We start from the raw sequence: 15,853 nt of genomic DNA, 5'->3' as shown, positions 1-15,853 counted from the left end.
CTGCTATTTCAGGGAGTCTCCTGCAGAATGCAGGAGGGGAGGTAACTATGATGTAACAGTGTAATGTGGGCTAGGTGACATGAGGGAGATTGGTAGACTAATAACGGAGAGAGGGAGATTGCTGCTATGTCAGGGAGTCTCCTGCAGAATGCCGGAGGGGAGGTAACTATGGTGTAACAGTGTAATGTGGGCTAGGTGACATGAGGGAGATTGCTAGACTAATGAGGGAGAGAGGGAGATTGCTGCTATGTCAGGGAGTCTCCTGCAGAATGCAGGAGGGGAGGTAACTATGATGTAACAGTGTAATGTGGGCTAGGTGACATGAGGGAGATTGGTAGACTAATAATGGAGAGAGGGAGATTGCTGCTATGTCAGGGAGTCTCCTGCAGAATGCCGGAGGGGAGGTAACTATGGTGTAACAGTGTAATGTGGGCTTGGTGACATTAGGGAGATTGCTAGACTAATGAGGGAGAGAGGGAGATTGCTGCTATGTCAGGGAGTCTCCTGCAGAATGCCGGAGGGGAGGTAACTATGGTGTAACAGTGTAATGTGGGCTAGGTGACATGAGGGAGATTGCTAGACTAATGAGGAAGAGAGGGAGATTGCTGCTATGTCAGGAAGTCTCCTGCAGAATGCAGGAGGGGAGGTAACTATGATGTAACAATGTAATGTGGGCTAGGTGACATGAGGGAGATTGCTAGACTAATGAGGGAGAGAGGGAGATTGCTGCTATGTCAGGAAGTCTCCTGCAGAATGCAGGAGGGGAGGTAACTATGATGTAACAATGTAATGTGGGCTAGGTGACATGAGGGAGATTGCTAGACTAATGAGGGAGAGAGGGAGATTGCTGCTATGTCAGGAAGTCTCCTGCAGAATGCAGGAGGGGAGGTAACTATGATGTAACAGTGTAATGTGGGCTAGGTGACATGAGGGAGACTATGCCCCTCCAGCATTCAAGCCCGTCCAAAGTCTCAGAGGCCATGCTTGGTGAACTACATGTCTCAGCATGTCTTGTTCAGTCTATATTTAAGCATTCTATGTTATACTTGTGGACTGAAAAACAAATTTGGTTGACAGTATTTAAGTCGACAGTCATTAGGTCAACCACTATTGGTCAAAAGGCAAAATATTGACACAGAGAGAAGGTTGACATACATTTGGCTTGCATGGTGAAAAGATCGACATGGAAAAATGTCGATATGAGGTTTCCCTTTTTTTTGGTGTCTATGTCAACATTGGTCGACATGGACACTGTATAAGTGTGTTGCGTCCCCTCACATGGGATGCTGCGCTTGCCATGCTTTGGGCACAATGCCTCGCTGTGCTCAGAACACTACAATATTCTCCCTCTATGCCCCCTGGGATATGGGCAAGTTGATTTTTAAAATAAATCATGAAAAACTCATGTTGAGTTTTTCTTGTGTCGACCTGAAGAACATGTCGACCTGATGACTGTCAACCTTTTCCCTGATGACCCTTTGACCGCACACCCTCTATGAAGGCCCAAAAATATTAATATGTAGTTATATAATAGAATTTTTTTTTTGAAACATTGATCTCCAAATATTTTCAAATCATTTTCATTAAACCAGCACAGGGACAGCACAGGGACAGCACAGTTACAGCACAGGGACAGCACAGTTACAGCACAGTTACAGCACAGGGACAGCACAGGGACAGCACAGGGACAGCACAGTTACAGCACAGGGACAGCACAGTTACAGCACAGTTACAGCACAGGGAAAGCACAGGGACAGCACAGTTACAGCACAGGGACAGCACAGGGACAGCACAGGGACAGCACAGGGACAGCACAGTTACAGCACAGGGACAGCACAGTTACAGCACAGGGACAGCACAGTTACAGCACAGGGACAGCACAGGGACAGCACAGTTACAGCACAGGGACAGCACAGTTATAGCACAGGGACAGCACAGTTACAGCACAGGGACAGCACAGTTACAGCACAGTTACAGCACAGTTACAGCACAGTTACAGCACAGGGACAGCACAGGGACAGCACAGGGACAGCACAGTTACAGCACAGGGACAGCACAGGGACAGCACAGTTATAGCACAGGGACAGCACAGTTATAGCACAGGGACAGCACAGTTACAGCACAGGGACAGCACAGGGACAGCACAGTTACAGCACAGTTACAGCACAGGGAAAGCACAGTTACAGCACAGGGACAGCACAGGGACAGCACAGGGACAGCACAGTTACAGCACAGGGACAGCACAGGGACATCACAGGGACAGCACAGTTACAGCACAGGGAAAGCACAGGGACAGCACAGTTACAGCACAGGGACAGCACAGGTACAGCACATGGACAGCACAGTTACAGCACAGGTACAGCACAGTTACAGCACAGGGACAGCACAGTTACAGCACATGGACAGCACAGTTACAGCACAGGGACAGCACAGTTACAGCACAGTTATAGCACAGGGACAGCAAAGGGACAGCACAGTTATAGCACAGTTACAGCACAGGGACAGCACAGTTATAGCACAGTTACAGCACAGGGACAGCACAGTTATAGCACAGGGACAGCACAGTTACAGCACAGGGACAGCACAGTTATAGCACAGGGACAGCACAGTTACAGCACAGTTACAGCACAGGGACAGCACAGGGACAGCACAGTTACAGCACAGGGACAGCACAGTTACAGCACAGGGACAGCACAGTTATAGCACAGGGACAGCACAGTTATAGCACAGTTACAGGCAGCACAGGGAAGGTCTGTGTTCGTACACAAAACTACACGGACCCTCTATTAAAATATCATTATTGTCTCTGGTACTGAAGATTTAGTAAACAACATTCTGCTTTGCCGATGATTACATCACAACTACTGAGTACAGTGTTTGGCTTTTCACCCTGAACAAAACTCATAGTAATAATATTCGGAATCCCCTCCTCCAACATGGTATTTGTCTCTATTCCCCAGGCTCAGATTCTGTTCTTCATCGTGATCATGATTTCATTCGTAAATTATTTGGTTGGGACGGTCATTCCGGCCTCAGATGAGAAGAAAGCGAAAGGCTTCTTCAGCTATCGTGGTAAGTAATGGAAGAGGTCACATGATCAATCAGGGTTGGACTGACCTACAGGGATATAGGGGAAACCATGGTGGGCCCCACTGCAAGGGGGCCCTCCTCCTCCTCCTCCTCCTCCTCTAAGAGCCAGGTCCAGCGTGTGAACTTGAATTACACATCACACAAATTATAATGCACAGGACTATGGTGTATTTTGTACAGTGCATTGTTGTTATTTATATGATACAGAGTATGTACTCAGTATTTAGTACATACTCTGTATCATATACCGTATATTGCACACATGATAACACATATGTTTCTGTGGGAAGAACTCCGCCCCCTGCGCTACATGGCCGGCCCTGCAGCTACCGCTGGTTACTATGGAAATTAATAATAAAGGATAGAGTCTAATCGTAATGGAGATGTACAGGTAGAATGACCACATTAAGCTGATTTGGGAGCAAACTTGAATATAATTTTGGCAGTGAATTGAGACCATCTATATAATAATCTTAGATGTTCTGTCCCATCTCCATCATACGCTGGATTCTATGCTCCCCTCCATTAATGGCTACAACTCTCATATACCCCTTTTACACCAAAACTGCCAGGTTGCACCATGGTTTTTGGACCCGGATGCGACCCGGCAGTTGTTCCCTTTTACACCGGCATCCCCCGGCATTATGCCAGGTAGGGGACGCCGGTGAAGTCGGGTCCTGCGCCGGCGCTTGGAGATGACATCATCTCCAAGCGCCGGGAAACCCGCCAACCAACACACTGGGGGAAAGCCCAGCACCCAGGTAAGCTGCTGGGCTGCCCCCAGCCTCCATGCACCTCTGTGCACCCCCAGCCTCCGTCCATGAGCCTCCTCCCAGCCTCCGCTGCTGTCTGCATAGTACCACAGGTAGCAGCTGTACGCAGCCCCTGCCCAACCTCCGGACTGACCTTAGGGCACTGCGGTCCGGAGGTTGGGGCTCCCTGATTGGAGGAAATGGGTCCCTGGGTCGTCGGATGACCCGGGTTACCCATTTACACGGCCCCTGACTCCGGGGAAGCCCCGTGTCCGACCCTGAACATTTGCCGGGTCAGACACCGGGTAATAGGACCCTATTTTTTTTACCCCTTTTACACCAAGCCCAAGCCCATCCATCTCCAGGGCCTTGCTCTTCTCTACAGTCTGCACTAAGCAGAGCCCTGGTCTGGGATGCGTATATAGGGGTCGATTCAGCCCGATTCGTACAGGACCGAATTGGGCCCCTTCTCTGATTGTGTAGGGCTGTGCAGCCTTTCAAACGCCGGGACTGCGCAGCACCTTCAAACGCCAGGACTGCGCAGCACCTTCAAACGCCAGGACTGCGCAGCACCTTCAAACGCCAGGACTGCGCAGCACCTTCAAACGCCAGGGCTGAATGACAGGCAGGAGGCGTTCTGGGGTGGACACCTGGCGTTTCATTGGCATGCCCACAAAAATGGTGGGCGCGGCCAAAGAAACGATGAGCGGGTCCCAGTAAGTGTACACATCCGCTCACAGCGCAGTGAGGGGATTCGGGCGGCCGAGGAGGGCATGCGTTCAGCGGGGGCGACACTCAGCTGCTTGCTAGGCTACGATTACATGCAGCCTAGTAAGCAGGTCTGAATTACCCCCATAGTGTGTTGGGTGCAGGGGACATTTTCTGGTGCCGGTCCAGACCCGGCCTCTCCCCCCCTTCCCCGGCTGGGCCGCCGCTTCCCCCCCATGACTGGGCCGCAGACCGCGCTCCCACAGTGATTAGCGGCCGCAGCGTCCGACTCCTGCCCAAACTAAATATGACCGCGGCCAGCCTTGGCTTTGACCAGTTTAAGGATGGCCGCGGGTGGGCTGCTGGGCATGCTCGGCCACACACCGCTCCTCCCGCAGTTGTTGTAGCGCAGACTCCAGAGGTAGCCGAATCGTCGATCATGGGTGACGTCACCGCGCACCCGAACACATACCCACTACAATAAAAGGAACGTAATAATATAAAAGGTTATGATTAAATTAAGCCATAATTGAGATTAAACTAAACTCAATTTTAAGAAAGACAAGACTGAAGTTTTATTTAATACATTTCACAGAGCTACTATTGAGTAAATATGAATATAAACTTTCCTTTCTTTACAGCGGACATCTTTGCTGAGAATTTTGTGCCAAACTGGAGAGGACAAGATGGTCATTTCTTTGGAATGTTCTCCATCTTCTTCCCATCAGCCACTGGAATTCTTGCCGGAGCCAACATCTCTGGAGATCTAAGGGTAGAATCATTTGCATGGGACAAGCTATGAAAGCTATACTTTAGATAAGTAGAAAACGTATAATAGCAAAAAGAGTTTTTTTTATAAATCTTATCCTTTCGCCAATACCCCTTGGACGTTTAATAAGTTAAGGCTTACCTTATCTAGCCCAGGGAGGAGATCCTGCACTTCAGGGAGTGGAGCCGAATGGTCTTGTCATAAGGTCCTGCCCTGTCAACCTAAAGGTTGCCAGGGAGTAACACACAATCCTGCCCCCTTCACTCGGAATTGTGCAAAATGCGGGAGAGCTGCCTACTCTTCCAGGCCTGCAGGGGACTATCCAAAAAATTGGGAGCCTCCCGCAGCTTCTGGGAGTTTAAAGAAGTAGTTTAAGTTCAATACTAATTGAAAATATAATTGCACTAACTCAATGGTATCCAAACTCAGGACTCCAAGAATTTCACGTCTTCCAGGGTGCCCAGCACGAACACAGGTGCACTCATTACTCACTGACACATTTTGAAAGATCCACAAGTGGAGTTAATTATTTCACTTGCGATACTGTGAGGAGATCTGGAAAACATGTTTTGGGTCCTGAGGACCAAGTCTGAGAATCTATGCACTATTTACAAAGGGAGGTCTAGCAAACCTTCCTGAGTGGCTGTCTATACAAACCAATCAGCTGCTAGCTGTCATTTATCTAGGAGTGCCATGGCCGGGGGGGGGGGGGGGGCAGTCAGGAGTCCCTGCTGCCACCCCCTTGTAAGCTGGGGATAGACGCCATGTGCATGCGCACAGCATCTATTCCCTGCAGGCAGAGGGGCAGCAGTGGCAAAACATGGGCATGGCCTCTGACGAGTGGCCACGCTCCCAAACTTTGCGTGCGAAGGTCCCGCTGGACCACCAATGAAGGTTGGGAGGTATGCAGTGTTGATAGACTAATGTAGGCTGAAATCTAATTGGTTGCTATGGTCTCATCAGTGGTGTAACTATAGCCCCGCGGTGGCGGGGAGGCGCTTAGTAAGTGAGGGCGCCGGGGGGGCTACGGGGCTATTGTTACCCGCTGCCTCCACCGGTACCTGCCATTGTGCAGCATCAGTCTGCGGTCCCAGATCTCCCTGCTCTTCCCGGCTCCTTAGACACTTCCCTGACACTTAGAAAATGGCTGCCACCATACTGCAGACCATTTTTGAGGATTCTAGAGGGGGCGTAGGCCTCCTCTAGCATCCTTAAAAACAGTCTTCTGTATAGGGGCAGCCATTTTCTAAGTGTCAGTTTTCATTAGCAGGAGCAGGGAGGCCCGGGACCGCAGACTGATACGGCACAGCGGCAGGTACCGGCGGCGGCATTATGCAGAGGTGTAAGGGGGGCTGCCAAAATGTGCGGCGGGGGGGGGCTTAATTAAACGTTACGCCACTGGGTCTCGTGTTCTGCAGGTACCATTGACACAGTAAGCTCTCTGGTATTCTTGAACATATTTTATATGTACTGTACAATCATTTTAATATAGTTTCTAGATCAGGCATGTCAAACCTGCGCCCCTCCAGCTGTTCTGAAACTACAAGTCCCATCATGCCTTGCCACAGTTTTGCTATTAGGGAATGCTAAAACTATGGCAAGGCATGCTGGGATGTGTAGTTTCACAGCAGCTGGAGGGCCGCTGGTTGGACATGCCTGGTCTAGATGGTGATGAAAGGGTCAATGACTATTGATCTCTTCTCCTTCTCTCAGGACCCGGCAGTGGCTATTCCTAAAGGCACGCTGATGGCCATCTTCTGGACTACTATCTCCTACCTGGTTATATCTGCCACTATTGGTATGGAGAGTTATCGTCCATGTTGAGTTAATTACAGATGATTTATAGTGATGTATAATTAGACATTGGCTGCTCTGCAGATATATCGCATGTCTACATTCAAGTCTTACTAATATGTTACATATTCAAATGACATGTAAAATGGTGTAAGGGACGATTATAATCCCATTATTTTATGTAAATGTGTTGCCTCAAGTAGACGGAGTCTGTGTTAAGTTGCGATCACTTGACTTCTGGGTGGGATCCGGTGGGGTTAATGTTCAAGAGTAGTCACCAGCCAATGCATGGGTCAGTAGGCTGGCAGGGAAGATGGAGTTAGCTATCAGGTCGTACTACAGTATGGGCATGCCTGTGTCCTGCCATGGGTTTGAGACCCCACCAGGGTTGCCTACCCTCCCGAAATGGGCGGTCGGGTCCCGGAAATCGGGTCCCCCTCCCGGCCCCCCAAAAAGAAGGGCAACTGTCCCGCAAAGCCGCCTGCGACCCCCACGCCGGCACCCGCGACCCCCACTCAGTGGGGGGGGGGGTCCGTGGGTCAAATGACACGAATTGCTTCGTTTTAGCCCTGCCCACCGCCATGCAATGCCTTTAAAATGGCATTGCACGGTGGTGGGCGTGGCTAAAACAACACTACCGCTCTGGCCACGCCCACAAACACGTTGCCACATGTGTGGCTCCACCCCCATCCCACCCCTTTTAAACTCCCCACAAACCCACCCCCCCTGAGCTGGCTGCCCTCTCCCTGAAAGGGCAGCCAGAAAGTATGGACCCCACCATCCACATACTCAAATGTAGCCATGGACATGTGGCAAGAAGATCACGCCCTGTGTGGTGCTAGGCCGCTTCGGTGTTGTTATAGTGTTATTCCCTTAAAAAAGAGAGATTTTGAGAGAGTTTTTTTAAAGTGGCAATCATTTACATGGCAAAATCAACCTTGTTTTGCAGTGTAAATGATTGCCGCTTTAAAAAAATGGGAAAACTCTCCCAAAACCTCTCACTTTCTGATTCTCACACCCTATTACATTTTGCCCATTATAGGGAGGGCCATTGACCAGTCTCGATTCCAAATAATTTATTGTTAATGGATAATGTTAAATATTTCCCATTATTGGGGGAGAACCAGATGGTGGTGGGAGGGGGGGGGGGATGACAGAGCATTCCTAGAAATTCTAAATTCTGCCTTGCAAATGGTGGGCCGGCGGAGGGCTCCGACGTGGGCATCTCATGCGTGCAATCCCCTTCTGTTGGCTGGTGGCGGGTAGCGGCGGGTGGCAATAGAATCGTCAGGAGCAGCTCCAGTGTAAGCTGCTCCATCTGTGTGCTGGTACATCAGTAAGTAGCCACAGATGGTATCACTGGGTGTGAGTGGAGGGTCAGGCCCCGGAGGTGGCCCAGGCCCCAGAGCATCCTCACCCTCTATGCCTACTGTAGCTACACCCTTGGATTTGACCGATGTTGATTCTATCGGTGAGAGGTCTTGGGCTGTTTTAGGTGAGTGTTGGTGCTGATATTCCTGTGGGGATAGAGTTCTATATAGAACTGAAAATGCCAAAGCCGATATTAATAATAAGATTATTGGTTTCTTCTTTGTCTGTGATTACGTAACGCCTGATAAACAAACTTCATTTTATACACAACTGATCTTAATGTACAGCTGCACAAATCTTCTCACTGCTGTCCCATGAGGATCTCTGCCCTCTGTTCCAGGGGGTTGGGATTGTTTAGTCGACTGTAACTAGGTGGACAAGTATTGGGTCAACACCACTAGGTCGACATGGGTCAAGGTCGACATGGGTCTAGGTGGACATGGGTCTAGGTCGACACTAGCATTCTGTCAACATGGGCTAGGTCAACAGTCAAAAGGTCGACATCGGGTTTTTCACTGTTTTTTTTACCCGAATGTCGACACAGTCGACATGGACACAGTTTGAAGTGCAATGCATCGCTTCCAATGCTTCGGGCACACTAGGGCATGAAATTCCGCCTGTCTGCACATGTCAGCTCAAAAAACAGTGAAAAACCCCATGTCGACTTTTTGCCTGTCGACCTAGCCCATGTCAGCCTAACGCTAGTGTCGACCTAATGTCATGTCGATCTAGATCCATGTCGATCGAGATCCATGTCGACCTAGATCCATGCCGACCTTTGCCCATGTCGACCTTAACCCATGTCGACCTTGCTGCATGTCGACCTAGTGGTGTCGACCCAATGCTTGTCGACCTAGTTACTGTAGACCTAATGACCGTATCCCGTTCCGGGGAGCTCTGGTTCCTGCCGCCAAACAGATACTGCACCGATGGTTGGTACAGTAACTGGAAGCGGGAACATAACGTGTATTGCCCCTGCTGACTGGCATTGGTGCTGATCTTTAGCTGGGGAGGAGGGGTTGTGGCTTAGCCACTGCCACATGCATCTGCTATTTTGGGGATTTCCCACAAAATGATCATGATAAATACTGTATGCTCCAATGTGTGAAAGCATAGACAATAATACTGATTTTAGATTGCAGTGCTGGGTTGGACCTGGGGCCAGCACTTAGACAGTAAAGGTGCGTACCCACGGTAAGATATAGTGCAAAATCTATCACACTATCTAGCATGCTAGATAGTGCACTATATCTTACCGTGTGTATGCACTATCCGACGTACGATGCGCGCTTCCGCCGGTCGTCTGGGAGGGAGCTGCTCGGGTGAGCATGCAACTCAATTCTGGCTAGAAAGCATAAGATAGTATAGTGTAGTACAGCTGTGATGTCGGGGTGGGGGCGCCCCGGTGCGGGGGGGGGCGGTGGTGGTGGGGTACCTGTGTAAAAAACTTGCAGCGCTGGCGTTCCTGCAGTGCTGGAGCGGGCAGGGGGGTCCGTGCCGCGGGGGTACCTGCGGCACTGTCATTGTGTATAAAGCTGGCGGCGGCCGGCGGGGTCCCTGCAGTTAATAGAAAATAACTAGCGCTTCCCGCGCCGCCGCGCGCATAGCGCTAGTTATTTTCTATTCACTCCAGGGACCCCGCCGGCCGCCGCCAGCTTTATACACAATGACAGCGCCGCAGGTACCCCCGCGGCACGGACACCCCTGCCCACTCAAGCACTGCAGGGACGCCGCGCCGCAAGTTTTTTACACAGTTCGCTAACCCGCAATGCTGGGGGTGAGGGGCGAACTGCCGCCCTCCAGGTGCCGGCGCCCTAGGCAAATGCCTAGAGCTGCCTAGTGGTGGAGCCGGCCCTGCATATCGTATTTAATATCTTATGCACATTGTACGTTATTTTAAGCACAAATCTTATGCTTTTGACCACTGGGACTTTCCTGGGAAATCGTATACAATACCATACGGAACATAAATCATACCGTGGGTACGCACCTTTGGGGCCAGATGTACTAAGCTTGAAAAGTGAAAAAATGGAGAGTGATAAACCACCAGCCAATTAGCTCCTACCTTTCATTTTTCAAACACAGCCTGTAACATGGTAGTCAGGAGCTGATTGGCTGGTGGTTTATCACTCTCCATTTTTTCTAGCAAAGAAAAGAGTTGATGTTGTCCATAGAAACCAATCAGATTCTGTCTATCATTTTCTAGGATGCAATAGAGAAATGATAGAATCTGATTGGTTGCTATAGGAGACATCCCGGTTTTTCCATATTTAGAAGCAGTAGTAAATGCACCCCTCAGTGCTCCCCTGTACCTTTCCTTTGTTTTGTTCCGGCAGGCTCCTGTGTGGTGCGAGATGCCTCTGGAAGTTTGAATGACACCTTAATTGATGGAGGCACCAACTGCGTTGGATTGGCGTGCGGGTATGGGTGGAACTTCACAGACTGCGCCCTCAAACACACCTGTAAATACGGACTGAGCAATTATTACCAGGTGTATACCCTTTTCTGTCTATGTAATGAATCCGCACCATGGGCCTTATTCTGATCGGTGCTGCCGGTTCCGAATATGCGGCCAGGACCGTGCGTGCGAAACCCCGCCTTCCATACGGATCGCCAACTCCGTCCGTATGCGGTAAGAAGCTGGCCGAACGGACCGCACGTGTATTTTTCATGGAATACGCCTCCTCCATCTCAGGGAACCTCCCCCATCATTCGATGGTCGCAGACCATCGAATGCAGGACCGAGTGCTCCACCAGCTCCCACAACCTCAGACCACACGGGCATTTTTCCGTGCAAAAGCAGGGATCTGGGCGGGCAGCTGACATCCGGCGATGTCATATGTCCGCCCCCTACACGTGCGTCACGACTGCATTACCATATGTACGCCCAGCGTTTGCATGGGAACGCCCATGAAACGCGGGGCGTATGCATATGGTAATGAGCCCAAATAGCCCTTCACGCCCCTCTCCACCCCCTGTTCGGAGTGTTCACATTTCATGCGGGATTTGGCCGTACGCCCCGCTCGCACATGCGCAGAGACGCCTCTGCACATGCGCAGACACAAAACATCGGCGGACCGACCGCACGCGGCCATTACCGCACCAACCAGAATAAGGGCCCATGTGTGGTCTCTTATCTCTTACCATTACACATAAACGTCACAGATGCTGCTGGTCAGCCAGCTTGCATTAATCACGGAGGCCATTGCTGTTTCTCCCTTCCCCATAAGACCTTTAAACCTTCCCAGAGACTCCTGACGCTTATATTGAGGTAAGCTACAGTATTACGAATACAGCACAGTTGCATGCTACATAGACCAGTAGTACATACCTCTTATATCCCTTTCACATTGCACAAAAATTACCGGGTTTATGCCGGTTTCTTGCCGGTTTGACCTGGTAATTGGTGTGATGTAAAAAGGGTTACCAGTTACAGCTAACTAGCAGCAACACAGCAATACGAACCTGGTAAAAAGCAGAGTTCTTACCAGTTCCTTGCCGTGTTGCTGTGCAGTGTGAACGGGTATATTGGGTAGAGCGACCCGTTTCCCATTCACACTATGGAGGAGGCAGCGCGCGGAGCAGCGCCAGTTCTAAGTGCTGCCTCCTCTCCTGCCCTCAATGATGCTCCGCCGTGCCCCCACATGACGTCAGCGAACTGCCAATATTGCCGGTTCGCTGATGCGATCTGAACAGACCGCACATGCCGGTCGCACCGGGACTGAACCGTTTCAAAGTCCAGGTGCAAATCTGCATTTGCGGTCTGAAAGCGGTGTACCTGTCCTGCTTTAGGTGGGAAAGGCTTGGTGCATTGTGAAGATCTTGGTGCATTGTGGAGGGGTCAGAAGGTCAACACACAAGCATTAGGTCGACAATGGGAAGGTTTTGGAGTTTTTTGTGTTTTTTTGTCTCGAATGTCGACATGAACACATCTGTGTACCACGTCCCCTCACCACGCTTCAAGCACACTATTTATTCTCCCACCACGACCTTCCCATTGTCGACCTAATGCTTGTGTCCACCTTCTGATCCTGTCAACGTTAGCCATGTCAACCTATGTCAGGTGTCGACCTTCAGTGGTCGACCTAATGCTTTTCTCAACCTTAATAGGGTAGACCTAGATGAAATGACAACATTTCACGGGAATAAGGTCTCTAATGACTCACCAATGTGTTCTAGATCATTAAAGCCAGCGTAGTGAAGGTACGGTAACTAGGGGCAACAGTAATCAACTATTGGTGACCAAAATAATTGTCCTTTAATAAAATATTATTTGTTCCAAAGTAACAGAAAAGGTCAGTGTGCTAAGGTGAGCTTCTACTTTTGTGTTTTATTTAGCATTTCTATAAAGTCAGGAATAATGTCTTCTAGTAAATAGAAAGTCTCCTTAGTATTTAGTAGTTGTAATCAGGGGCGTAACTATAGCACCGCAGCCCCCGCCACCGCGGGGGGGCGATGTGCATGTGGGGGCGCCGGGGGCTGCGGTGCTATAGTTAAACCCCCCCTCAATCCCCCACAGCCTTACCTATCGCACTGGTCCCGGCGGCTCCGTTCTTCTGCTGAGGACCACCACAAAATGGCCGCCCCCATATAGCACACAGTTCTCTGAAACTGTCTGCTGTATGGGGGCGGCCATTTTCTGGTGGTCCTCAGCACAAGAACGGAGCCACCGGGACCAGCGCGATAGGTAAGGCTGTAGGGGATTGAGGGGGGGTTTGCATGGGCGGCGGGGTAGGGGTGTTCGGTGGGGCGGCGGGGTAGGGGTGCTCGGCGGGGCGGCGACATGGGGGGGGGGGCGCCCAAAACGTAGCTACGCCACTAGTTGTAATATAGAAATGGTATAAGGTTGTGGCACCTAGATATCTACGTACTGGATCTTAAGTAATTCTTCTCGGTACCTGTGTAAAGAAATAAAAAGATGTAAATATCTGTGTCTTCCTCAGGCAATGAGTATGGTGTCAGGATTCGCTCCTCTTGTCACCGCTGGGATCTTTGGCGCCACCCTGTCATCTGCTTTGGCCTGCCTGGTGTCTGCACCCAAAGTATTTCAGGTACGGCAAGTAATGACAATGGGCCTGATTTTAACCTGAACGGAACGCACGTCTGCGAATTCACACCTTGGACAATTATCGATACTCTGCGTATGCGTACAAGCTGTAGTACGCACAGGGCCGGATTATAATGGGGGCACAAGGGGTCAGTGCCCCTGGGCCCCCATCTAGCTAGGGGCCCCCTGTGGTTGGCATGTATTTTTCCCCAAAAAAATATATATATATTTTTTTTTTAGCTTAAGGTTTTGTGCATGGGAGTGGGGTAGTGCTGCAGCTTCACCTATCTGCCAATGTGACAATGATTAATGGTGCTGAGCATTGGGAGCCAAGTGTGCAGTGCATTACTGGGAGTTGACTAAGTCCCATGACACTTTGCACCAGAGGGCAGAGGCTGAGACGTTTGTGCTGAGCTCTGATTGGTGGAGCTCATTACATGCTTCTCAGGCCCATGGAGGACAGCAGCAGCAGCCTAGTCATGGGAGGGTTTTTAATCAAAGGCAGCACCTGGACTGTGAAGTCTCCTACAGAGTAAGGTGCAGAGGGACAAACACAGGCTTTTCATGTGGTGTGTATGTGTGTGTGTATATCTATATAGATATATCCCCTGAAGTTACCCATTGACCAAGTTTATATCACTGCGCACTTCCCTTTAGGTTAGCGCTTCACGTCCTTACCCTGTCCTTTTGGATGGGGTAGGACAATTTTTCACACCCCCCCCCCGGCCTTCTGGCTAGGGCCTTATTCTTTTCTTTTTATGATTTGCACGTTTTGCACTTCACGTTTTTCGTTAGTTTGTCACGTTTTTTCATTTGGGTAGTGCGGCTGTCCCTAACGGGCCTTCCGTTCCCCAAACGTGACCGGGACTCTTCACCTTTTGGGGAGAATCCCGGTTCCCTCGAGGGCAACCCCAAGCCGCAAGGCGGAGGGAAGCCTAAGCGGGTCCTTCCAAACCTTCGGGTGCGGAGGACCCACCGTCCGAAACCCTTCCGGGGGTGGAGGAAACGCGGGTCCCTCTGAGCTTCGGCGAAGAGGACCCACCGATCCCTTTTTTCCCTTCCTCGGCCTTATGGTTGAGGGGGGTTAGGGGAACCATGGGGCCTTTCTCCTTTGGGAGAGGGCCACAAGTTCTGTACGGCTGCCCCCTGTGCACGCGTTTAGTCACGTCACTGGTGGTGGTGGGAGCACACCTCGGGCTCCCTGAGTTTCTTCAAACTCATTGACCAAGTTTATATCGCTTCTCGGCCTTTTGGCTAAGATCAAGTGTAGTATCTGTTCTTATCAGTTGGGTATGGACTGGCCTCCTGGCAGAGAATAGAGAAAGGCTGGGTAGCTGCTCTGATGGGCGGAGGGTGTGGGACCCCTCTGTTTTATCCCGGGAGCAGTGAAAGGGCTAGCTGAGTATCTTCACCTCTGCCAGTGGTAGGAGGTGTTGTTTCCGTAAACCCACTGGTAAGAGGGGGGGAGAAACACTGGGCTTAGTAGTTTGACTCTCTTGACGGGGTTCGTAGCCCCCGAAGGATGAGTCAGCGAAAGGCTCAGTCTAGTATCCATTCCCAGGGAGCGGAGAAAAGCTGAGACCGAGTAGATTGGTCCAGGTTGGGTAGTTGGCCTCAACCTGGGCACAGCGAAAAGCTCAGCTTAGTATCTTAACCCTGGGAGCGGAGAAACACTGGGACTGAGTAGATTGCTCTTCCGAGGGGGGTGCAGCCCCTAAGGGAGTCTTTCGAAAAGCCCAGTGGAGTACCCATTCCCATGCCAGGGGCTGGAAAGTACCTGCTGGTGAGACGGAGAAACACTTGGTCGGACGCTGACTGGTCGGCTGCCTGGAGCCCGAGGCTGCACTGTGCCCCCGGGGTAACTCGGGGGTGCCTGATTTGCACTGGTGATGTCCAGCACCATGCACTGAATGGCACCTGCACCGCGCACTTCCCTCTAGGTTAGGCTACACGTCCTTACCTCGTCCTTTTGGATGGGGTAGGACAATTTTTTTACACCCCCACCCCGGCCTTCTGGCTAGGGCCTCTTTTATTTATTTCTTTGATTTGCACTTTTGAGCACTTCACGTTTTTCGTTAGTTTGTCACGTTTTTTTGATTTGGGTAGTGCGGCTGTCCCTAACAGGCCTTCCGTTCCCCAAACGTGACTGGGACTCTTCACCTTTTGGGGAGAGTCCCGGTCCCCTCGAGGGCAACCCCGAGCCGCAAGGCGGAGGGAAGCCTAAGCGGGTCTCTCCAAACCTTCGGGTGCGGAGGACCCACCGTCCAAAACCCTTCCGGGGGTGGAGGAAACGCGGGTCTCTCTGAGCTTCGGCGAAGAGGA

At 50.8% G+C, this 15,853-nt stretch overlaps 1 protein-coding gene and 1 pseudogene across 1 annotated transcript in view; both read left to right on the top strand.

Annotated features, from left to right (window-relative positions):
* The window catches only part of SLC12A3 (solute carrier family 12 member 3), a 61,796-nt gene that overhangs the window by 11,933 nt on the left and 34,010 nt on the right, over window positions 1-15,853 (top strand). Inside the window, exons 7-11 of the mRNA XM_083165591.1 lie at window positions 2,961-3,072; window positions 5,192-5,322; window positions 7,033-7,117; window positions 10,821-10,975; window positions 13,428-13,535. Of these exons, the coding sequence (XP_083021717.1) occupies window positions 2,961-3,072; window positions 5,192-5,322; window positions 7,033-7,117; window positions 10,821-10,975; window positions 13,428-13,535 (591 nt within the window). The remainder of the gene's footprint in view (window positions 1-2,960; window positions 3,073-5,191; window positions 5,323-7,032; window positions 7,118-10,820; window positions 10,976-13,427; window positions 13,536-15,853) is intronic.
* Window positions 14,766-14,898, top strand: LOC146046475 (U2 spliceosomal RNA; annotated as a pseudogene).

The sequence above is a fragment of the Crinia signifera genome, chromosome 11 (assembly GCF_055691185.1).
Source record: "Crinia signifera chromosome 11, ASM5569118v1, whole genome shotgun sequence".
Taxonomy (NCBI): domain Eukaryota; kingdom Metazoa; phylum Chordata; class Amphibia; order Anura; family Myobatrachidae; genus Crinia; species Crinia signifera.
The sequence above is the reverse complement of the archived record's forward strand: the minus strand, read 5'-3'. Positions and strand labels throughout refer to the sequence as shown.